Source organism: Peromyscus maniculatus, chromosome 8 (assembly GCF_049852395.1).
Source record: "Peromyscus maniculatus bairdii isolate BWxNUB_F1_BW_parent chromosome 8, HU_Pman_BW_mat_3.1, whole genome shotgun sequence".
Lineage (NCBI taxonomy): Eukaryota > Metazoa > Chordata > Mammalia > Rodentia > Cricetidae > Peromyscus > Peromyscus maniculatus.
The window spans coordinates 55,958,185-55,981,180 of NC_134859.1; the positions used below are offsets into that span (position 1 = coordinate 55,958,185).

At 42.8% G+C, this 22,996-nt stretch overlaps 1 protein-coding gene across 3 annotated transcripts in view; it reads right to left on the minus strand.

Moving 5' to 3' along the window:
- Positions 1–2,039: 2,039 nt before the first annotated feature.
- Positions 2,040–22,996, minus strand: part of LOC121826355 (NACHT, LRR and PYD domains-containing protein 1a-like) — a 78,068-nt gene continuing 57,111 nt past the window's right edge. For all 3 annotated transcript variants that reach the window (XM_076542811.1, XM_076542810.1, XM_076542809.1), the window contains exons 8-15: positions 17,232–17,323; positions 15,901–16,063; positions 14,654–14,877; positions 10,851–11,113; positions 10,219–10,344; positions 9,252–9,393; positions 3,630–3,674; positions 2,040–3,219 (exon numbers count right to left, since the gene is read on the minus strand). In XM_076542811.1, coding sequence (XP_076398926.1) covers positions 2,927–3,219; positions 3,630–3,674; positions 9,252–9,393; positions 10,219–10,344; positions 10,851–11,113; positions 14,654–14,877; positions 15,901–16,063; positions 17,232–17,323 — 1,348 coding nt within the window. In that variant the 3' untranslated portion in view covers positions 2,040–2,926. The remainder of the gene's footprint in view (positions 3,220–3,629; positions 3,675–9,251; positions 9,394–10,218; positions 10,345–10,850; positions 11,114–14,653; positions 14,878–15,900; positions 16,064–17,231; positions 17,324–22,996) is intronic.

Consider the following 22,996-nt stretch of genomic DNA (forward strand, 5'->3'; position numbering starts at 1 on the left):
AACTCACTTTGGAGACCAGGCTGGCCTCGAACTCACGGAGATCCACCTGCCTCTGCCTCCCGAGTGCTGGGATTAAAGGCGTGCGCCACCACCGCCCGGCCCAGCCCAAATTCTTAATGTTCATATTGTATAAAATAAATTTTTGTTAAAGGGAAATGCTTTGAAGACATATGCCCATTTTCTATGCTAATCATGATTATTTTGTAAGAAGAGTTTTTTGTAGACTAAAAAATAAAGATGTTTTTGGTAAAACAAAACAAAATACTTTTAAACATTTGAGAAAAAAATAAACATTTGAGGTTTCAAGATCCAAAGCTTTTGGTTTTAAATTTTGTAATGTTTCTCCTGGAAGACACAAAATGTTAAATAAAAAATTCTACAATGTAAGGAAGGACCAGGCAGGAAAATGCAGCCACCTCCTCACTCCCCCACACTCCAGGCACAGAAACAGGTTCCCTCTGCTCTCTGTTGTGACTGTTAGTGGCAGGTCACACTGATAAACACATTTTATTGACAGGAAAAGCACAGCTGGTAACTTGACATGAAACATTCTTCACTAGTGGGTATTTACAGAAAAAAAAGTCTGTTCCCCCAGCAGACAGCCACTTAAGTAGATAGTTGGCATTTTACAGCCTCATGTCAAATGAGTTTTCCTTAGGCAAGCTGCTGACTATGGGACATTTAAAAATATGAAGTCTTAATCATCTTAAAGTTCACTTTTCAGAAGTTTACTGTCACAATTGTGTTTAATTATCAATAACACAAACGGTGTAAACTTGTCAATAAACTTCTTTTTCATTGTGTAAAGCACAGCTCTCCCCAATCACTGGCTCCTGTTGGATGAAAGTGTACTTTAAAATCTCCATTTTAAAATACTTATTGTCCCTTTCAGACTTATTAAAGGATCTGAACCTTACTGCAGGTTCAGGAGTCTCTTGGTGACACCACACTGTGTTTGTAAAATGACAACAGCTGTGCAGACTGCACTGATCCCATCTTGAGACACTCAGCACAGAAAGGGCATCGTAACATTTCTTGGAAGGAAAATTCATATGAGATAGTTTATTCTCTAACTCTTTTCCCTGTGAATGTGCCAGTATCTGACTGAAGCAACAAAACTCTTGGTCACTGTCCAGATTGCTTGTACTTTGCATCTGCAGAGTTCAGAGGAATAAAAAGATGGGAGGCACCGAGAAGTCAGGCTAACAGCTCTGGCCATGGGCCTGGCAGGGAGCAAAGCAGAAGCTAGATGCAGAAGGGAAATCGGGTGGCCTGGGGAAAGAGACTGGCAGGGATACCCTTGGGACAAGTATACAGCCTTGCAAGACTCAAGTGCCACTGTGGTAGGTGGCTGAGCAGTGGAGAGGAATCCCACTTTCTCATCTTTTTAAAAATTAAGAAATCGTGTGTGGGTGCATGTGCATGCACGTGAATGTGTGTGTGTGTGTGTGTGTGTGTTTGTGTGTGTGTGTATTTGAATGTGAACCTTTGTGTCAGTGCTCATGAAGTCCAAAATAGGCTGTTGGATCCCACAGAGTTGGATTCACAGGTGTGAACTTCTTGATGATGGTGCAGGGTGCAGAAATCTGATCTCTGCAATAGCAGCAAAGGCTCTGAACCACAGAGCCTTCTGTTCAGTCACAAAACCTAACACTGCACATCAGTTTCTTAACCCGTGAATCCCACCTCCATATGGGATGATGGAACTAAATATGGCCGTTGCAAAATTTTGCCAAGAACACATGCAATGGCCAAGATTTATTCACAGTGTGCACAGTATATGCAGATGTCTCTGCAGTGGGTACCCTCTTCCCTCTCGAGACTTCCTCACACCTGTGGGTCTGAGCACACAGCATGAGTACTTCACCCTGCTTGAGCCAACAGATTATACTTCCCCAATGAATTCTGAAACGCCTCAGAATTGTTGACTCAGAGTCTAGGCTATTGTTTTCTATGATTTCAGTATTTTCCCTGTGCATACATGATTTTCTGCTCTCATAGAAACATGACAGCTTAATTATGGAACATAAAGATTTAAATATTTTTCTATTTTTATTCTTTAACATGTGAGTATCATTAGCATATCTTTACATTGTGTTATGTGAGACCATTTGATTTTAAAATTTGTGTTTTGAGTTTCTGACTTGAGTTACAGAAAGTTGTGGTAAGTAAATTTTTGGCTTGGGATTAGGACAGAATTTCCAACTGGGAATGTGCCCTGCACATCTGTGTAAAGCACAAGAGATGCAAAAATCCACCGAGTCTGAGAGACACTGAAGTTTCTCTTCCGTCTATGGCATCAAATATTCAACCAAGACTTAACTCCACATGCAAATATAAATAATCCATCTCACTAGTTTTGAAATTTGCTGTCATCTTTAACAAATGGTAAAATTGTATTATAACAAGCAGTTGTTTTAATATAAAATTCTTTAAGATTTATATTCAGTAAAAATGTTTGATTTATATACTTATATATCTAAATAGCTAAAGTTATATAAAAATTATTTGGGAAAAAGAGATGGGAAATGTGTGAGAAGCCGTCATCCTTTCCTATTCATAAGATATTGACTTTCCAGGGAAAGGACCATCTCCTTGTGTCCATTCCTACACTTCCAGTTCTGCCTGTATCATGGTGGGTCAGATGGGCACAAGCCGGGCCACTCAGGCCATGAGAGCAGGCTCAACAGGGCCTGAGTAGACTTGCTGGCTCCACTGGAAGTTTTCTGAGATGCTCATCCCATGAGAACATCTGGCTGCAGAAGGCCAAGGGGGAACATCTGGGTCTCCAAGGGGTGTCCTGGAAACAGTGCCCTCAAAAAGGCAACTCAGATGGCCACAGGTTTATAGATAAACTGAGGACCAAAGGAATGTCAGGCAGAGCCAGGACTCAAAGGAGAGTACTTGCCTCTCAGCCACTAAGATGTCAGGATCCCACAGAGATCCCACCTGACTTTTCAAAGAGGTCCATGATCAGGTGAGGATGGGTCTCCTTCAGAGCTTGGTAGACTCGGTCTTTGCAGGCCCTGGTCCAGGACCTGCTGAGGCTGAAGAGCTTCCTCATCTTGTCTTGGTTGGTGGCTTCAGCCCGCACCACCTCATATTCCTCTTCACTCAGCACAACACCATGCAGTTTGTCTAAGACAGGGTCCACTGATGTCACTCGGGCCACCAGCTGCTCCCGATGCTGGTCCACGAAGTGTAGCAAGGCAGGGGCATCTAGGGGTGAAGATGAGACTACTGAGAGAAGAAAGGCCCCTCCATGGACTCTCCCACTGGCTGCCCACTTTTTTCCACGTACCTCATCTGCACCCCTGACTCCCTTCTTCCTCTGTAAGGTCATTTGAACAAATATCTGTACCTTCCTGAAGCCAGTTATTAGGCTGATAATTTACCTGACCAGGAAGAGGGGTTCCTGGTGGGGTGTTCAGGTTGGGAGTGGTGGAGTTATTGTCAACATGGGAAGCAGCAAGGGGCATGAGAGGAACTCTGCCCTGGGCATGTGCCTCTTCTAACCCTTTCTGGTGAGGTTTGCAAAGTGTGGTTCCCTCCTTCTCACCGCCCTTCTCTCAAGGATCAGATCATCTACCAGCAGAATATTATTGGCTTCTCTGACTTCTCATACTGACCTTTGTGGGCTGCAGGAATCATTGGCAGTGCAGATCTGAGGTCCTCTGGAAGAAAGGAGAGATGATGCGTCTGTAATGATGCCTGTCACCAACACTCAGTGCACTCTGTGAAACTCCCACCCATGCCTGAGATTTTGAGAATGAACTACAGAAATTCTGATATAATCTGGAAGGTGACATTTCCTTACTCACACAGGGAATCTAGGCACCAGTCCTCTCATCATTGAGGAGGAAGACATGTGAATGAGCAATAGATATTTCTCCCATAGGATCATATCCTCAAATTTATCTTAGACTGTATTCTCTGTGGAGAGCTAACCAAGTCCCTTGCTACCTTAAATGATTTGACATTTGATCCTGGGTAGAAAACTTCTTTCTTGTCCTTGTTTGGCTTTGTACACTTACATGCCACAAATGTGTGTTCTTGGTTTGATGTCTGAACCAATGTGAAGTAAAACTGAGGACATGGAACAGTGAATTGGTTTTCCAACAAGTGAAAGGGTTTAATAAATTTCAGCTCATGAATAATTCCCAAGGGTTTGAGAAGACCCTAAATTCACTCTGCTCTAACAGCTCAGTGAAGTCATCTGAAGGACCCGGTTTGTAATATTGGAAGCTCTGACTCCATTTGTATGAAGGAAGGATGATATTCCTTACACTCATAGATAAACTGGAGCATCTAATGAAGACAATGACCGAAGGACCATGATTAAAAACAGATTGAGGACATAAGAGAGCCATGATTATAATTTTCCAGTATCTGGATCCTTTCTCACGTGGAAGGGAATAGATCTTAATGAATCCCAATGAAAATAATTAACATGTAAAACATGTTGGATTAATAAAAAAAATAGCAACAATGCTCCCATCAGCTAAGGATCACATTGTGAGATGGGTATGAACAGTATTTAACCTTTCCAATCATCCTACCAGTAACTAATTCTGACCTACAGTTTACAGGTGAGGAAGGTCAGACTCAAATGAGTTAAGTCATTTTCCAAGATCACCTGCAGAGTAAGTGCTGGAGTGAGACTCAAACCCTGGCCTGATGCTGGGGCAGGACAGTTCTCCACCTGTGGGTCACTCAGGTCAAGGTTGAGCAAAGCCTATTCTTTGACCACATGTGAAGCCTGTTTGTAGCAGCTCAGGAGCAGGAACCACCACTGTTTGACAGCTGACAGGGCTGGGCATCCCCAGAGATAGTGATTAGGGGAGCTTGGTTTTGGCATTGTGGGTGCTGGACTAAGACTGTATTGTTACTTCACTCAAGAAATGTCACTATTTTGTTTTTTCTCTTGTTCGTGTCAGCTTGAAAGTATGGATGAGTCTACAATAGATGAACAAATAACATAAAATCCAAAATTTTGGACAGAAAAACCTAACCATGGGAATGAAAGCACACTATAAGAAAAATTTAAAGGTATACATCAAAGAAAGAAATCAAGGAAGACCTTAGGAGATGCTAAGGCACCCCAGCCATGGTCATTGTCTGGAAGAATCAATATGTGAAAATAGCCATCCTATTAAAAGCACACTGCATATTCAAAGCAGTACCAATCAAGATTACAGAGATATTTTTCACAAATACAGTGGGAAAAATGCTGAAATACATGTGGAAACATAAGAGACACAGATGTCCAAGGTAATTCTGAAGAAAATCAACTTTGTGGAAAGATTCATCACACCTTATTTCAAACCAGTACTACAGCCATAGCAAAAAAGATGTTTAGATCAGTGGAATAGAATAGACAACCTAGATAAAATCCACAAAACTAGTACTGGCCTTTGACAAAGGACCCAAAATATACTTTGGAGAAAAGACAGCCTATTCAACAAATGATACTAAAAAACCTACATAGCAACAAGTGGAAAGATTAAAGTAGGTGCCTACACCTCTCCTTTAGAAATCACCTCCAAATGACCAAAGACCTCAATGTTGGACCCAAACTCTGAACCTGGTGGAAGAAAAAGTAGGAAGACCATTTCAGCACAGGAGCATAAGTCAGGGTTGTATGAATAAGACTTCCGGTAGCACAGGAAGTAAATCCAATAGTTGATAAATTGGATCTCAGGATACTAAAACAGTTCTGTATAGCAAAGGAAACTTAATTGAATGAAGATACAGTGAAGAATGGGGAAACGATTTCCCAGCTAACATCTGACAGAAGATTAGTAACTAGAATATATTTGGAACTCAAAAATCTAAACAACAAGAAAATAACCCAGTTCTAAGATTTGCCATAGCAGTAACAGAATTCTCAAAGGAAGAAATACACATGGCTAGTAAACACTTATCTATTAGGGAAATGCAAGTTTACATCACTTATGATTCCATCTCATCCCTTGAGAATGTTCAATATCAAGGACACAAATGTTAACGAATGCCAGGCAGTGGTGGTGCATGCCTTCAATCTCAGCATTTAGGAGGCAGAAGCAGGTGGGTCTTCATGAGTTTGCGGCCAGCCTGGTCTACTGGGAGAGTTCCAGGGCAGCCAGGGCTACACACAGTGAAACCCTGTCTCAAAAACCTAAAAACAAACAAACAAACAAACAAACAAAAAGATAACAAGTATGTGGGGACAGAGAAACACTTATACACCAGCATGTTCGAGAGCAAACTAGTGCAGCCACTGTGGAAATCAGTCTAGAAGCTTCTTAAAAACTGACAAAAGAACTACCATATTACCCAGCCATACCACCTCCTGGTAATATATTCAAAGGAATATAAATTCTACTGTGGAGGCATTTATACAACCATGTTTATGGAAGTTCTGTTCACAATAGCTAAGAAATGTAATCAGCCTAGTTGTCCATCAACAGTTAATTAGATAATTAATGTCTGCCACATGTATACCATGGATTTTTTTTTCAGGTGTTAAGAAAACTGTGTTATGAAAGGTAAGTGTATATAATAGGAAAAATATAGAGGAAGATAAGCCAGACCCAGAAAGAAAAACACCACATCTCTTTCACATGCAGTTTCTATCCTGGAGGCTTTAGTTTTGTGTGTTTAACTTGGTGTACCCCTGGAACTCAGAAAACTAGAAATGGGCAGGGCCTTATGGAGGAAAGGAGGATGGTAGTGTATTGGTAAAATGAGGGTAGAGAAGGAGTACTGGGGGCAGAAACATTCAAATAGCAAATAGTAGGGGAGGAGGTGATGAGTAGGTCAGTGGGATGGATTACTGAAAATGCAGACAGTATTTAAAAGTCTCAATGAAACTTATTATTTGGTAACCCAATCAGTACAAAAATGACAAAAGAGTTCGAATGCAAGACACCCTACAAGGCTCAAAATGGGAGATCTTAGAAGCAATGTGTTTCAAAACAAAAACCCAGTTCCATAGGAGCTGTTGGGCAGGGAGGCCCTGGAGGTCTCCAAGAGAATATAGGTGCATGTCATTCTTCTTGGCTCCCCATCAGAACTAGTGAATAAGACCTTATTGCTGAAGACACCATACATCTTGGATATGTAGTGTAGAGATTTCAAGCTGGAACTGAGTTGGAAGCATCCTTTTTTTTTTTTTTTTTTTTGGTTTTTTCGAGACAGGGTTTCTCTGTGTAGCTTTGCGCCTTTCCTGGAACTCACTTGGTAGCCCAGGCTGGCCTCGAACTCACAAAGATCCGCCTGCCTCTGCCTCCCGAGTGCTGGGATTAAAGGCGTGCGCCACCAACGCCCGGCTGGAAGCTTCCTTTTGATGGTAAGCTTTTATAGAGTTAGATGGTGTTATTCAGGCTGCTGGTGAAGAAAAGGCATAAACAAACATCCTGCCAGGCCAGATGTAATCGTGGCACAACTGTGATGGGAGCAACCAGTAGCTCCCTGATTACACTTCAGGCCCATCCACAAAATAGAATCCAATCCTAGCACCGTGAAGTTAGTAAAACAAACAAATCCAGGTCTTTGGAGGTATTAGTCTTTTGAGAGAAGCCCTATTGATGCTTAGCTAAATGGACATAGAATCAATGCCCTTCTAAACATCAATGTTTATATCACAAACAAAGACTACTTTTAATTTTCCTCAGAAAAGCCTCTCTTTGCTGCAGATACCTACAGCTGTGCAGGATACTGAGAATAAGGGAAGGTTGAGTACTCATCCCTATATATAGATATTTATAGCACACTCTTAAGGCTCTAGGAACATTGTAGAAGAAGAAGTGGAAAGAAGTAGAAAAAAGTTATGGAGAAGGACTGTGAAGTGCTGTCTTCAAAGCATGACACGACCATGGCCATCATGAACTTTCATCACCTGCACCTACTGTCTCTGGACCCACACAAGTAGAAGCCTGCCCATCAGTCAGCTAGACATGGGGAATCAGCTCCCAGGGACAGTACCACTTACTACTAAACTATTGGCAGGTAATAGATGATGGGGACAAGGGAGGTATACATTCCACCTGTATCGCTCCTGGTGAGCTCACTAGGTTTTACTGGACAGTGCAAAACCCATGGGCACACAGATGGTCCCAGTTAAACTCTGTTAGATATAAAGAAAAGCTTTGTGAATGTGGAAAAGAGATTTGTATTAAAGAAGAGGAACGAGATAAGAAGGTGTGTTTAGGGTGGGGTTACTAGAACATATGGTATGCATGTATAAAATTGTCAACAAAAATTTATTTAAAAGTTATGTATGCATTTGAATTTGAGTATCTAATATTAGCAAAATTCCTTCATTTTAAAGCTGAGTTATTATGTGAATCAGAGCCAGATGCTTTGTGCATCTCAAAATCTGTCATTTCAAGGTCAGTAGGGGAGGAAATGAGGATACAGGACTGAGAAAATGGGGCTTAGGGTATGGGGTGTTTTCAATATGATGTGTTCCATGAAAATGCTGATGTGCTGAAAGATTAGTCCTGCAGCCCTATTAAAGGTGAATGTTCCTGTGAATTTATGAATGACACCGTACACTAATGCACTCATAATTGTGTGAGTACTAAGAATGGAAACAATATGAGTGTACATTGGAAGAAGATGGTCACTGGAGGGATGTCCTGGAAAAGAACATCTTGCAAGGACTTCATCCCCTCTCCTCCTCTCCTCTCCTCTCCTCTCCTCTCCTCTCCTCTCCTCTCCTCTCCTCTCCTCTCCTCTCCTCTCCTCTCCTCTCCTCTCCTCTCCTCCCCTCCCCTCTCCTCCCCTCCCCTCCCCTCTCCTCCCCTCCCCTCCCCTCTCCTCTCCTCTCTCTGTCTCTCCTTCTCTTCCCCACTTCCTCTTCTCCTCCCTCCATCTCACTCTAACTCCCTCTCCCCTCTGTATTCCAAAGCTACCAGACAAACAGCCTCCTGTCTCACAAGCTCCCTGCCCATGGTATCCTGTCTCACATCAGGCACAAAGAGATGGAGGCAGTTGACCATTGACTGAAACTTGGTTCTAAGACCATAAATCAAAACAAACCTTTCCATTTTTAAGTTTTTTTCCTCACATATTTTTTCACAATTGGGAACAGCTGACTAACACCGCATCATAGTTTCAACTGTGGTCAGACCACTTGTTTTGGATCTAGCAAAAGCCACATAACTAATCTGACTGTTTCATGGCACCAAGAATTAGTGACATTATACATTTTCCCATTCATTGTCTTTCTTCAACCTTTGGAGTATCTGGACCTAAACTAAGTTTACCTGGTTTCAGCAGGGCTTTCCATATGAGATTCATATGTTTCTTGTCTCTGATTGTCAGCTGAATCTCTGAACTCATGTGGCCAGCATAGATCTCAGAGAAGAGCTGGGATTCTCCAGGACTCCGGTAGCACAGCTCTAGTTCCTGAAGAGAGAAAGAATTACTATGTGAGAATGAACTACTCATCCTGTGAAGGAGGGCTGTTCTCACCCCCATACTTTCTTGATCTTGCTCACCACATCAGACACTGGCTGTCTTTTGCATTGAGGTAACCCACAGCCTTTGAACACACAGCTTTACTCAGAAGGTTAAGGACCCAACTGGGACCCCATCTTGCTGTTTCTTTTCTCATCACTGACAAAAACCTGACAGGAAGCAACTTAAGTAAGGGTTTATGTTGTTTAGTTTCTTGGTGGGAAATGCATGGAAACTGGGACTCCACTCTAGGTGTCAGGAGATTGTGGCAGGGCTCATTATATCCCAGAGGATCAGGAATCCAAGTCTAAGGTGGGAGCAGGGCATGGCTATAACCTTCATGGCCTGCCACTAGTGGCCTGCTTCTGATGGCCAGGCCTCACATATTTGTTTCTACAACTCCCCAAATACTAGCATAAACTGTGGATCAAGTTTTTAGACATTTACACCTGTAGGAGACATTTCAGATTCAAACCATGATGAGTGAGAGCTCATCCTAAACGTCCTGCTCATGCATCTTAAGCCAGGGCTCGCTGTCATGTTAGGCTGGCCCCTTCTCTGTGCCACATTGAATCTAATTCCTCACTTCTCTGGGCCTTCTGTATTCCTGTGTGGTCCCTTAAATTGCTTTCCACCTTGGATGTATTCTTGCTCATCCCAAACCCCAATTGTTTTCTCCCCAATCTCAGTTTGCTGCAAAGCCTTGTAACCTGCCCCACAGTTTCCCAGACCTGGCATCTGACCATGAAGAGTAGCAAACACCTCGATGCTCACCTTTGGGATGATTTCCAGCTTCTTAGAAGCAGACACTTTGTAGCGGGAGCCAATATAAAGAGAGTCTAGTGGTGGTGGCTTGTTTATTCGAACAAACTGAAATTTTGTTTCTTCATCATCAATGGCCTAGGGAACATTGCAGACAGCAATTTAGCTAGTTTCCTGGGCTACAACATCTATCTTATCTGAATAATCTGAGGTGGTTGATCAGTACATTTCTGTGGGGTGGGGTGGTGACAACTCCTGGGTACCCTTCTGCCTTGTGTTCAGTCACACAGACTGTTGAATTATTGGCTCCTGTCATGTTCATTGTGGGAACAGGGTCCCTGCCATAGAGGAAGGGAGTTGGCTACATGTTGCACATGGAGAATCTTTCCTTTCCTTCTGATAGGTGGAAAGAGGCCATAGAAGGCTATACAGAGATAATGGGACATTAAGGGCATTTGGGGGAGACTTAACTTGGGAGTTGGTGTGAGGGTGCCAAGAAGTGAGCAGATTCATAAACACCAATGTTCTCTTTATAGAATTGCATTCCCACTCCAAGTAGACGATCTCTCCATGGGGCTCACCAGCTGCATCTCAAGTTTTATGTCAGCCCACCCTGGCCCCGCCTTTGTGATTATCAGTGTCACCTTCCGAATGGTGCAGTCATTGGGAATTAGGTAGAGGTGAAGGGTGACTTTATTGAGATTGACGTAATAGTAGATCAATGTGATGGAAGTGATTGGGATGAAGAGCCCGACAGCAGGAATTATTCTCAGTAGAACTCCCATTGGGGAGAAGCTTGGGTTTTCCAAGATTGTGTGGTGCTGCTTCACTCTGGCTGGCGTTTCTAGGACCATCCCATGTTCTTGAAAGTGGGCCACACTGAACCAGGAGACGTCCACCTGTCCCTCTGTGAAAGAACAGATTCAAAGATGTAGATTTAGTGTTTCAATTGAGCCATGCTTGGCTGGAAAAATAGCACCCTAGGATTTGGAGTGACTGTGGAGGTTTGAATGAGAATGGCCTCCATAGCTGGTGGAACTGTTTGGGAAGGAGTAGGAGGTGTGGCCTTGTTGGAAAAGATATGTCACTGAGGAGGGCTTAAGGTTTTGAAAGCTTGTGCTGTTTCCAGGTTCCGTTCTCTCTCCTCCTTGACAAGAAAGATGTAAGTTCTCAGCTACTGCTCCAGTGCCAACCCTGCCTGCTTTCTGCCATGCTCCCTGCCATGATGGCCATGGACTCACCCTCTGAATCTTTAATTCCCAATAAAATTTTTCTTCTATAAGTTGCTTTGGTTATGATTTCTATTTAGTTTGTATTTATTTTTTGATATTTATGAGAAAAAAAACTATGACCAAAATTTAAGTTTTATTAATTAACTTTCAGTAACAACACAGCAGAGCTATCAAATGTTTCCTCATTATCAATTCACCTTGCCAGGGAGGGAGAGTGTGACCTATTGCCAGTGGTGTTCATGCAGACTGACCCTCACTGGAGACCCTTTGGCCCTGTGTAGCTGCTGGGTGATCATTCACAGTGGAGTGAACATTCTGGATGATCTCATCTATAGATGCTATAAAGAATAGTGCTTCAGAGGCTACTGTCAGAAACTTGAAAACCAGCAGGTTCTTTGAGGTGCTGCCATCACTAGCCTCAGTGTCTTGAGATGGTAGTGTCCACTAATGTGTTGCAGGATGCAGTTTGCCATTTTGAAAGGGACCCAAGGGTACCTTTGTCCACTGAAGACAGGCTGAATGGATCCCGGGGATGGTTCATGTCAAATGTGAACCAGATGAAATATAGAATTAGCTTGGATGTAGGAGGCAGGGCATGATAGTAAGAGATTATCTGGATTGGATTAATTGAGTAGGGAAGACCTATCTACTGTGTGTAGCACCATTCTATGGACTAGGACCCAGACACTGTAAAATGGAGGTCACATGAGCACAAGCATTCACTGTTCCCTGCTCGCTCTGTTGACACAAGTTACCAGGTGCCACAGCTCCACGTTCTCAGACTTCCATGTCAAGATGAACTGTTCCTTTGGACTGGGAGGAAAACAAATCCTTTCTCTCTTAAGTTTCTTTGGTCAGGTATTTTGTTTGAGCTACAAGTAAAGTAACCTGGACAGAAATTGATACCAGAATTCAGGTTTTTGTTGTAATAAACCTAATCATGTGCTTCTTCAGCTTTGGAACTGTTTTGTGGCAGGAATGTAAAGAGTTTCATTCTTAGGACCTGGAAAGCACTTCCATGCTGAGAACAGAGCTTAAGGGGACATTCGGGTGGAAGCAGGAAGACAAGAATGCTGAGAGAGACGGTGGAGGCCAGTCCGTGGGGTTGCAGAGAGCAGCAAGGTCTCCATTGGGAACTGTGAAAGGATCCATTCATGTGACAGTTTTGTCAAGAGTCTAGATTTATTGTGTTAATGCTCTGAATATGAGTGAAGATGAATTTAAACACAAGGGACTAATTTGGCAGGAGAAATTACAGAACAGAAAACATCCAGAATGACTCGACACAACCCGCTGTAACTGTGAGAGAGCAGCGTCACTGAGGGGAAGGCCTCAGTGCAGGTGACAACAGGAAAGGGGTCCCGAGGGACAATCTCACTCTTCACAGACTCATCTTGTGAAGATCCACATTCATTTAAAGGCAGAAAGCCTGAAGTGATGGTGTCCCCTGTTCCCCAAATGCAAATGCAAGGAAGTGTTTCCCATGGTCAGCACATCATACAGCTCTGGTCCAGGAGAGCAGGGAGAGGCCACATCTCAAGTTGTCAACAGAACTTGGCAGTGACATTCCTATAGTTTTCTTAGGGTTGAAAGATGCTAGGTTGAGGGGTCACTGAGTCATGATGCACAGTTTTAGATCGTAGCTGAGGTCAGGCAATGTGCCTGAGTCAAAGATCCTGCAAAAATCCTGAGAGTTCATTCAATGAAACTTTTTATTCTTTTTTTTTTTTTTGTTTTTGGTTTTTTCGAGACAGGGTTTCTCTGTGTAGCTTTGCACCTTTCCTGGAACTTGCTTTGTAGACCAGGCTGGCCTCGAACTCACAGAGATCCGCCTGCCTCTGCCTCCCGAGTGCTGGGATTAAAAGCATGCGCCACCACTGCCCGGCTTTTATTCATGGTTCTCATATCAGCTGGAGCAGTCTGAATTTCTACTTTGGTTTCCATGACTTCTTCAGCTGTCATTTCTACCCTCTTAAGATCGCTTTTGGAGCCACTCCCCATCTCCATCACAATGAACAAACACCATCTTCTTCTTTTTCTGTGAGCTGGATTCTCCTGGTCTCTGTGGCGGGCCTATTGCTGTGTTCCTTGAAACCAGAGTGGAAATTCACCTCACTGGTCACTTGAACACAATCTCCTGTTATTTTTTTCCCCCTAATGTAGGCAGAGTCTGACTGTGTAGTCTAGGCTGCAATTGAATTCTAAATTCTCCTGTCTCAGCCTCCAGAGAGCTGGGATTACAGACATATATTAATGGCTTTCTTTATGAGATCTTAAACTGGGAACTTGGTATTTATTAAAACATCTTCTTTTTGGTCACATTCTGTTTAGCTTGGTGTTCTTGTGGGATTCCTAATGCTGGCAGTGGGGTTGTCTCTGATTCTTTCTCTTATTCTTAGGTCCATTTTCTTCCTACTCTGTTGCCTTGTCTACCCTTGATATGAGGGTTTGTGCTTAGTCTTATTGCAACTTGTTATGCTGTGTATGGTTGATCACTTGGAGGCCTGCTCTTTTCTGAAGGGACACAGAGAAGCAGTGGATCTGGAGGAGACAGGAGGTGAGGGGGAAATGTGGGGGTTAAAGAGAGGGGAGGTGGCAGTCTGGAGATGTATTACATGAGAGAAGAATAAATAAAAAGAAAAAAATCTTCTGAAGAGATCTTTGGAGATCATGGAGGTTGGGACACTTGATGAGCCCCCCTCTTTTCTTAGGAAACCCCTCTTTTGTTGCTCTAGTTCTCAAAATGAATCTGGTCAGATCATTTTCTTCCTGTCTTTAGTTGTTTAATGGATTACAATCTTGGTAGACACTGGGTAACAATGTTTTCTGTTAATTTCCTTAGTCTTACTTTGCAACAATCACTTTAAATTGCTCAGTTTATTCTCTGTTTCCTGCTGGGCCTCTGAGGCACATGTTGGGTAATGAGCACTTAATAATCACCAGCTACTATTGCTACTGAGGACATCACTTTCCACTGAAGGGACTCCTCCAGGTAGAGGAGAAATAAAGCCAAAAGGCTAGGAGACATGTGCTTCAAAGAATATACATCAGACAAGAAGGGACAACAAAACATCTCAGTGTTCACCTTCATAACCTGCTCTGCCTCACTAAGGAAGTCATAGACTTTCCTCATCACCACCATCCTACACTGTCCTATATGACCTGTCAACTCCACTCATTACCACCACCCTCCTCCTTATGCTTCCCTTGGTTACCTTGGAGATCCACAAAATGAGGAAGGTACACAGCAGCCACAGCTCCCTGCTCAGCCTTGATGTCAAACAGAGGCCCAGCCACCATGTGACTGTGCTGCAAGGGAGTCTTGTCCAGGTGTTGGCTCCAGGCACAGAATCCAATCTCGATGGTCACGGCCCTTGTCACCACAAAGCAGAGTCCTATGTTGGGACAGTGGTAGGAACCAGGCACAGGGAACTGAACTCTAGAAGAGGGAGAGGCAGACACCAGTGAACATCAGCTCTGCTCCTCTGCTGGGTGCAGACCCAAGGCAGGACTGGGGACACAACAGACTTCAGCCAGATGGCTCTGAGGTCTGGTTCCTCTTCTAGCTATCTGTGGATCCCTGACTAAGTCACTTAACTCCAAAATCTGTTTCCTTATCTGTACATAGGGGTAACAACGTCAACACCATCTTATGGACCTATGAGTACTGAGTGATCTAATGCAAACCTACAGGTAATTCACACCTGGAGCAGTTAGCTATGCCTGTGATGATGAAGTGTGTGTGCCTGTGTGTGTGTGTGTGTGTGTGTGTGTGTGTGTGTGTGTGTAAGTTCTGTGGATCAAGCTAGGACCTTGCACACTAACAAAAGGCTCTACCACTGAGGTACATCTTCAGTTTTTAGTCTTTATGTTCCTGAAGTACATATGTAAGTGTATCTAAGAGGCAAGAGCAGTGAAATATAATGAGGGGACTGATGCTGTTTACATCATGAATAAAATAATCTGCAGAAAAATCACAATTCAGATAATAAAGGAAGCTGAGCACAGACTGTTTAGATGGAATGAAGGACTCTTGTCAGCTCTGTTGATGTGGTAATGGTGTGCTGGTTGTGGAAGATGAGGTCCTGTCTTAACTGTGGGGGAGGCATAGTGAAATGTTTGTGTGTAAAGTCACCTGATGTCCTGGACTCACAATACTGTGACAGTGATGACCAAGGGGGAATGTGAGTAGTTGAAACAAACTTGGAAAAATGGTTGCTGGAGCTCAGTGATTGGACAGGGAAGCTTTTGTGCTCTCCTGTTTTGTAAATGTCTGAAAATTTTTTATGATAAAGATCCCTATTTTTATAATAGCCCACACTTCTTTTTCCAGTCCTGGCCTTGTGACCTGCCTTGGTGAGGTGAGGAGACACAGTAGAGACTAGGTGGGTGCTATCTGTGGGGATCCCTTGTGGACAGTGTGCTGGGGAAAGTCAGTCTTCGCTAGGCAGAGCTCACTCACCGGTACAGGTTCCTCTCACTGTCAACCACCTCAGTAGTCACAGGTCCTGTAGGGCCCCAGAAGTCATCTTCAGTCCCCATTGATTCCAGGGGCTTGTCTCTTGGAGAGTCAGGAGAAGATGGAGGGAAGGGTTCCAGTGGTGCAAATTGTGAGCACCCCTCCTCTGGAAGAGACCAGGAAGTGGTCACTCTATGTCTCCTCCGCCCTCCCTAGTACTGAACTAAGGCTGAAATATCTTCCAGTTTGGCCAGCCTGGGCCTTACCAGGAAGTGTGTCCACAGACTTTATCACTGTTCCTGTAGCTGTGTGTAATATATATATATATATATATATATATATATATATATATATATATATATATATATTTGTTTTCTTACCATTGTATGCCTTCTGAGCAACCCTATCACCCCAATATCTGTGCCTAACCCAAGTGCTGTGTTTCATTTCCTATTGGTCCAGTGTGTTGATTTTCCTAACATGTGTCCAGTGGGTTTTAAAAAGAATCTCAATGAAAAGATGAATGAGCAGGGATTAGAGGTGATTTCCCAGGCCATAGCAACTCAGAATGAGACAGGGAGCCCTGGTACAGAGCCTGATGCCAGCCAGAGATTGATAGAGGGGCAGCGCCAGCCCCCAAGGCTGGGAGAGAAGGAAGCAGTCCTCCCTCTGTGTTCTAGTTGAGGAAGATCTTTAAAGGGGTGGGGCTCTTTGTGCAGAACTGTACTTGTCCATGTCAGAGACAGGGGGATAGAAATGAGTTCCAGCACATCTGAGATCATGTCTTCTCTATGTGACAGGGACACTGCACCCATGAAATCTCAACAATATCACTGCCTCTGCAAGATCTGCACAATGACAACACCAGTTGTCATGCTAATATGGGTGGAGGAAATCTCAGAAGGCCCCAGGTACTGATAACAGCTGCTAGAGAGGGATGAAATCAGTTCTCCTCAGAAAAGACTCCACAATAGGTTATCCAGTCCCAAATGGTCAGCCTTAAAGATGTATAAATGACCAACACCAAATGGGGTCATCAGGTTGTATTAATATATACATATGCATACATATGTGTATTCACACATATATTTAATAATAATATTTAAGAATAATTTATGAATTAGAGAGAGTGAGAGTTTGTATGTGGGTCACAAGGAGACTTGAAGTAGGCAGACAGAGGGATAAAAGTGATCTTAATAGAGTATTCATACTCATGTTTAAAATTCTAAAAAAAATAAAAAATAAATTTAAAAAAGAAAAAAATGATGACTTCCCCCTACAGATTCCCCTTCATCTAGTAATCATGATGCTCTGGGTTTGAACGTTTCACATACCTGACTGTAGTTTCTGACTCTTACATGAATTTGGGTTATCATCTATTTCTTCTCCATCTGGGTTCTTAGTAGGGTCCATCACATGTGGCTTCCTAGACACAGACAAATTCTTTCCCTCAGATGTCAGGAAAAACCAGGGAAGTGAGGGTTGTGTACATGATATTCACACATAAAATCTAACCCATTTGAATTTGAACTCAGTCCCATGCTTCTTCTCTGGGCTGTATCTCTAAGAATGCCCCCATCCTCCTGGGTGTCCATATCCCAGAATTGGGAACACCTCAATCCCTCCTTTGCTTTAATTTGAATGTGTTCCTCAATGTTTACTCATTAGAAAGTTAATCCCCAAAGCCACAGTGCTGATGGGATGAAGGATAAGACACAGTGAGGTCATGAAGGTTCTGCTTTCATGAAGGGGTTAATGTCATCATCACAGAAGTAGGTTCCTGTGGCCTGACAGGACTTGTCACAAAAGCCACATTGGCCTCTCATTCTCAGCCCTCTCTGTTGTGCAGTCAGATGGAACAGGAAGAAGGGCTTCCCTAGATGCAGGGTCCATGCCCTTGTTCTTCCCTGTATCCAGTTCTGCAAGAAATAATCTCAATTCTTTATGTTATGTGCCCAGTGTCAGACATTAACAAGGCTATGAGGGCCCAGCCCCAAATAACCCTGTCCCATAGTCTGTGGGAGAATCTACAACCAGCTGGAAATTTAGTCTTAAGGACATCAAATAAATCTATGCACACCTGCTCTTTGAGTCCATTCACTTTATTATTCTGTGTAAGCCAGTGCTCAATCTACAGCTTCTTTCCAGCTCTCATACTTAGCTCCGGACTCGCCATACATTTCTCTGCTGTTCTCTCTTTGTTCTATCCCGAGTCTCTGAAGTTTCCAGTTTTTATACACATACAACCAGCCGTTCTCTGGCCAAATCAAGGTCACAAGGCTTGAATTCTTTTCAGGGTCATAAAAGCAGATTAAGAGTTTACACCAGGCAGTGACTGTCAGGGTTTCATGATGACTCAAGGAGGGAGTGATTTGTAAAAGCCTCAGTGAACTCTTTAAGGGAACAGGGTCAATTGAGAGGGAGAGAGACCTTTGTAGTGGGTAGCCATTCCAGCTTTGACCTGGAAGTTCCAACCCCCACTGAGGCTTTGGTAACTGTCACGCCTACAAGGCGGGGCTGAGAGAGGATGCTGAAGACCCTAGATCTGGATGCACTGGCTCTCTTGGTTCCTGGACCCTGGACGCTGGAGTAAGACTGAGCAGAGTTCTCCAGAGAACACTGCCAGACTGCACTACACCTTTCCCAGACCCTGATACCTATCCCTTCATTTGTGAGTTACCGCACAAAATAAACCTCCTTTTTAACTACGTGGAGTTGCCTTAATAATTTCACCAATAGACCTTAGATCAAATAGGGAAATCTAAGGAGGGAAAAGGGGGAAACCCACCCATCCTCTGAGACCACAGCTGCTCCCTGAGACACAGACTCCACCAGCTCTGATGGACCAAGTCTTTGTTCTCCTAGCTGATCACCCCAGCCTCTGAGCTTCAGATCCAGGGGCACAACCAGTGTCCCCATACCCCATCCATTGCAGCCCCAGTTGCAGGCCAGCAGGCAGGACTCCTGCAAGCAGGCCTGACTACCACTCCACCACTGACCCATTCTACCCCTCAAATCCACCCACCCTCTGAGACGGCAGCTGCTCCCTGAGACATAGACTCCACCAGCTCCGATTGGACCAAGAGTGGCTCCCTGAGACACAGACACCATTTTCACCAATTGGGGGAAGAGATGGGTAGTCGTCAGTGCAAGAATACATTCAATTTCTTTAGGGGTTATTGATCTATTTAAATGGTTTATCTGGTCTTGATTTAATTTTGGTATTTGGTATTTATCCAGAAAATTGTCCATTTCTTCCTGGTTTTCCATTTTTGTGGAGTACAGGTTTTTGAAGTATGATCTGATGATTCTCTGGATTTCCTCATTGTCTGTTGTTATGTCTCCCTTTTCATTTCTGATTTTGTGAATTTGGGTGTTCTCTCTTTGCCTTTTGGTTAATTTGGCTAGTGGTTTGTCTATCTTGTTGATTTTTTCAAAGAACCAACTCTTTGTTTCATTGATTTTTTGTATTGTTCTCTTGTTTTCTATTTCGTTGATTTCAGCCCTCAATTTGATTATTTCCTGGCGTCTATTTCTCCTGGGTGAGTTTGTTTCTTTTTGTTCTAGAGCTTTCAGTTGTGCTGTTAATTCATTGGTATGGGATTGCTCCATCTTCTTTATGTGTGCATTTAGAGCTATGAATTTTCCTCTTAGCACTGCTTTCATAGTGTCCCATAAGTTTGGGTATGTTGTACTTTCATTTTCATTGAATTCTAGGAACTCTTTAATTTTTGTCTTTATTTCTTCCTTGACCCATTGATGTTTCAGGTGGGTATTATTCAGTTTCCATGAGTTTGTGGGTTTTCTATAATTTTTGTTGTTATTGAGTTCTAACTTTAAGGCATGGTGGTCTGATAAAATACAGGAGGCTATTCCAATTTTTTTGTATCTGTTGAGATTTGCCCTCTGAATAGGTGAGACAGTTGATTGGCTTGATCAGTTTGGGAGGCATCTAGGCAGTGGGACCAAGTCCTGTGCTCATTGCATGAGTTGGCTGTTTGAAACCAGGAACTTATGAAGGGGCACTTGGCTTAGTCTGGGAGGAAGGGACTGGACCTCCCTGGACTGAGTCTACCAAGTTGATCACAGTCCTCGGGGGAGGATTTGTCCTGGAGGAGGTGGGAATGGAGGGTGGGCTGGGGGTAAGGGGACGGCGTGGGAGGGGGGAGAATAGGGGAACCCATGGCTGATATGTAGAACTGAATGGTATTGTAAAATAAAAAATATATATCACAAAAAAAAAAATAAAATAAAAGGCTTAACTTTGGTTGTTTTTTTTTTTTAAAAAAAAGAATACATTCAATGACATAAAAAGCAATATAGGCAGAACCTAGTGGTTCTACATCAGCAAGACCTGAATATCCCAACATAGAAGAAGCAGAAGAAAACAACCTTAAAAATGACTCTAAGAGGAAGATATGGGCTTTTAAAGAGGAAATGAAAAATTCCCTTAAAGAAATTGAAGAAAAGACAAATAAAGAATTAGAAGAAATTAATAAATCCCTTAAAGAAAACCAAGAAAAAAGCAATTAAACAGGTGAAGGAAACAGTACAAAACCTGAAAGTTGAAACAGAAACAATGAAGAAGACAAAAACCTAGGGAAGGCTGAAATAGAAAAATCTGAATAAACGAACAGGAACTACAGATACAAGCATAACCAACAGAACATAAGAGATGGGAGAGAGAATCTCTGGCATAGAGGATACAATAAAGGAAATAGATCTGTCAGTCAAAGAAAACACCAAAGCCAAAAAAGTCATAACACAAAATGTCCAGGAAATCTGGGACACCATGAGAAGGCCAAACCTAAGAATAATAGGGATTGAAGAAGGAGAAGAATACCAACTCAAAGGCACAGAAAATATATTCAACAAAATTATAGAGGGAAACTTTCCCAACCTATGAATGAAATGCCTATGAACATACAAGAAGGTTAAAGAACACCAAATAGACTGGACTCAAAAGAGAAGTCCCCTTGCCATATAATAATCAAGCCACTAAACATACAGAATAAAGAAAAAATATTAAGAGCTGTAAAGGAAAAAAGGCCAAGTAACATATAAAGACAGACAGAAAGAGGAAGTGATGTAGCTGGGTAGAGGGAGGAAGTAAGATGGCAGGGCACACAAAGGTATATAAGGCATGAGTACACAGGAAGCAGCTCTCTCTTGGGCTGAGGATTTCCTAGCAGTAAGAACTTGTGGCTTGGCTTGTTCTATCCCTCTAATCTCTCAGTTTTCACCCAAATATTTGGATCCAAAGTTTTTTTTTTATTAATAAGACCACCATTTAGCAATTTGTCTTACAGGAGACATAACAACTGACAACAAGGAAATCCAGAGAATCATCAGATCATACTTCAAAACCTGAACTCCACAAAATGGGAAAAATCTAAAAGAAATGGATAATTTTCTGGATAGGCACCATATACCCAAATTAAATGAAGGCCAGATAAACAATTTAAATAGACCTATAACTCCTTTAGATATAGAAGCAGTCATTAAAAGTTCCTCAACCAAAAAGAGCCTAGGGCCAGGTGGTTTCAGTGCAGAATTCTGCCAGAAGTTCAAAGAAGAGATAATACCAACACTCATCAAATTGTTCCACACAATAGAAACAGAATGAACATTGTCAAACTCTTTGTTTGACAGTGACAGTGTACAGAATGGGAAAAGATCTTCATCAACTCCACATATATAGAGAACTCAAGAGACGAGACATCAAAATACCAAACAATCCAAATAAAAAATGGGCTAGAGTTCTAAACAGAGAATTCTCAACAGCAGAATCCCAAATGGCCGAAAGACATTTAAGGAATTGCTCAACATCCTTAGTCATCAGGGAAATGCAAATCAAAACAACTTTGAGATACCATCTTACACCTGTCAGAATGGCTAAGATCAAAAACACAGATGACAGCTTATGTTGGAGAGGATGTAAAACAAGAGGAACTCCACTGTTGATGGGAGTGCAAACTTGTACAGCCACTTTGGAAGTCAGTATGGTGACTTCTCAGAAAATTGGGAATCAATCTACCCAGAGACCCAATGATACCACTCTTGGGCATATACCCAAGGGATGCTCAGTCATACCAAAGGACACTTGCTCAACTATGTTCATAGAAGCATTATTTGTAATAGCCAGAACCTGAAAGCCCCTCAAAGATGAATGGTTAAAAAAAATGTGGTACATATACACAATGGAGTACTACTCAGCTGTAAAAAACAATGACCCCATGAAATACGCAGGCAATGAATAGAACTATCAAATATCATCCTGAGTGAGATAACCCAGACTCAGAAAGACAAACATGGTATGTACTCACTCATAAGTGGTTACTATATGTAAAGCAAAAGATAATCAGACTATAACCTACAGCTCCAGAGAAGCTAGGAAACAGAGGAGATCCCCATGAGTAAACTAGGGATGGGAGGGCAATAGAGGGGAGAGGAGAGGGGATGAGAACATGAGGGAATGGGAGGGACTGAGTAAGAGAGCAACGAAAGAGATACTGTGACAGAGGGAGATTCTGTGGGGTAAGGGAGAAACTTGGTGCTAGGGAATTTCCTGGTAATCCACAAGGAAGACACTAGCAATAGTGGTAACGGTGCCTGAACTGGTCCACCCTGTTAATCAGATTGGTGAATACCCTAACTGTCATCATAGAGCCTTCATTCAGTAACTGATGGAAGCAGATGCAGAGATCCATAGCCAAGCACCAGACCGAGCTCTGGGAGTCCAGTCAAAGAGAGGGAAGAGGGATTATATGAACAAGGGGAGTCAAGATCATGATGGGGAAATCTACAGAGACAACTGAACCAACCTCAAAGGAACTTACAAACTTTAGACCGACAGATGTGGAACCTTCATGGAACTGGACTAGACCCTCTGCATACAGGAGACAGTTGTGTAACTGGGTCTGTTTGAGGGGATCTTGGTAGGGTGATATGGATCTATTCCTGGTGAATGAGCTGGCTTTCTGGATCTTATTACGTATTGTCAGACACCTTGTTCACCCCTGATGAAGTGGGGAGGGACTTGGTCCTGCCTCAACTGAATGTACCAGGCTAGCTGTACCCCCATGAAAGAATTTACCTG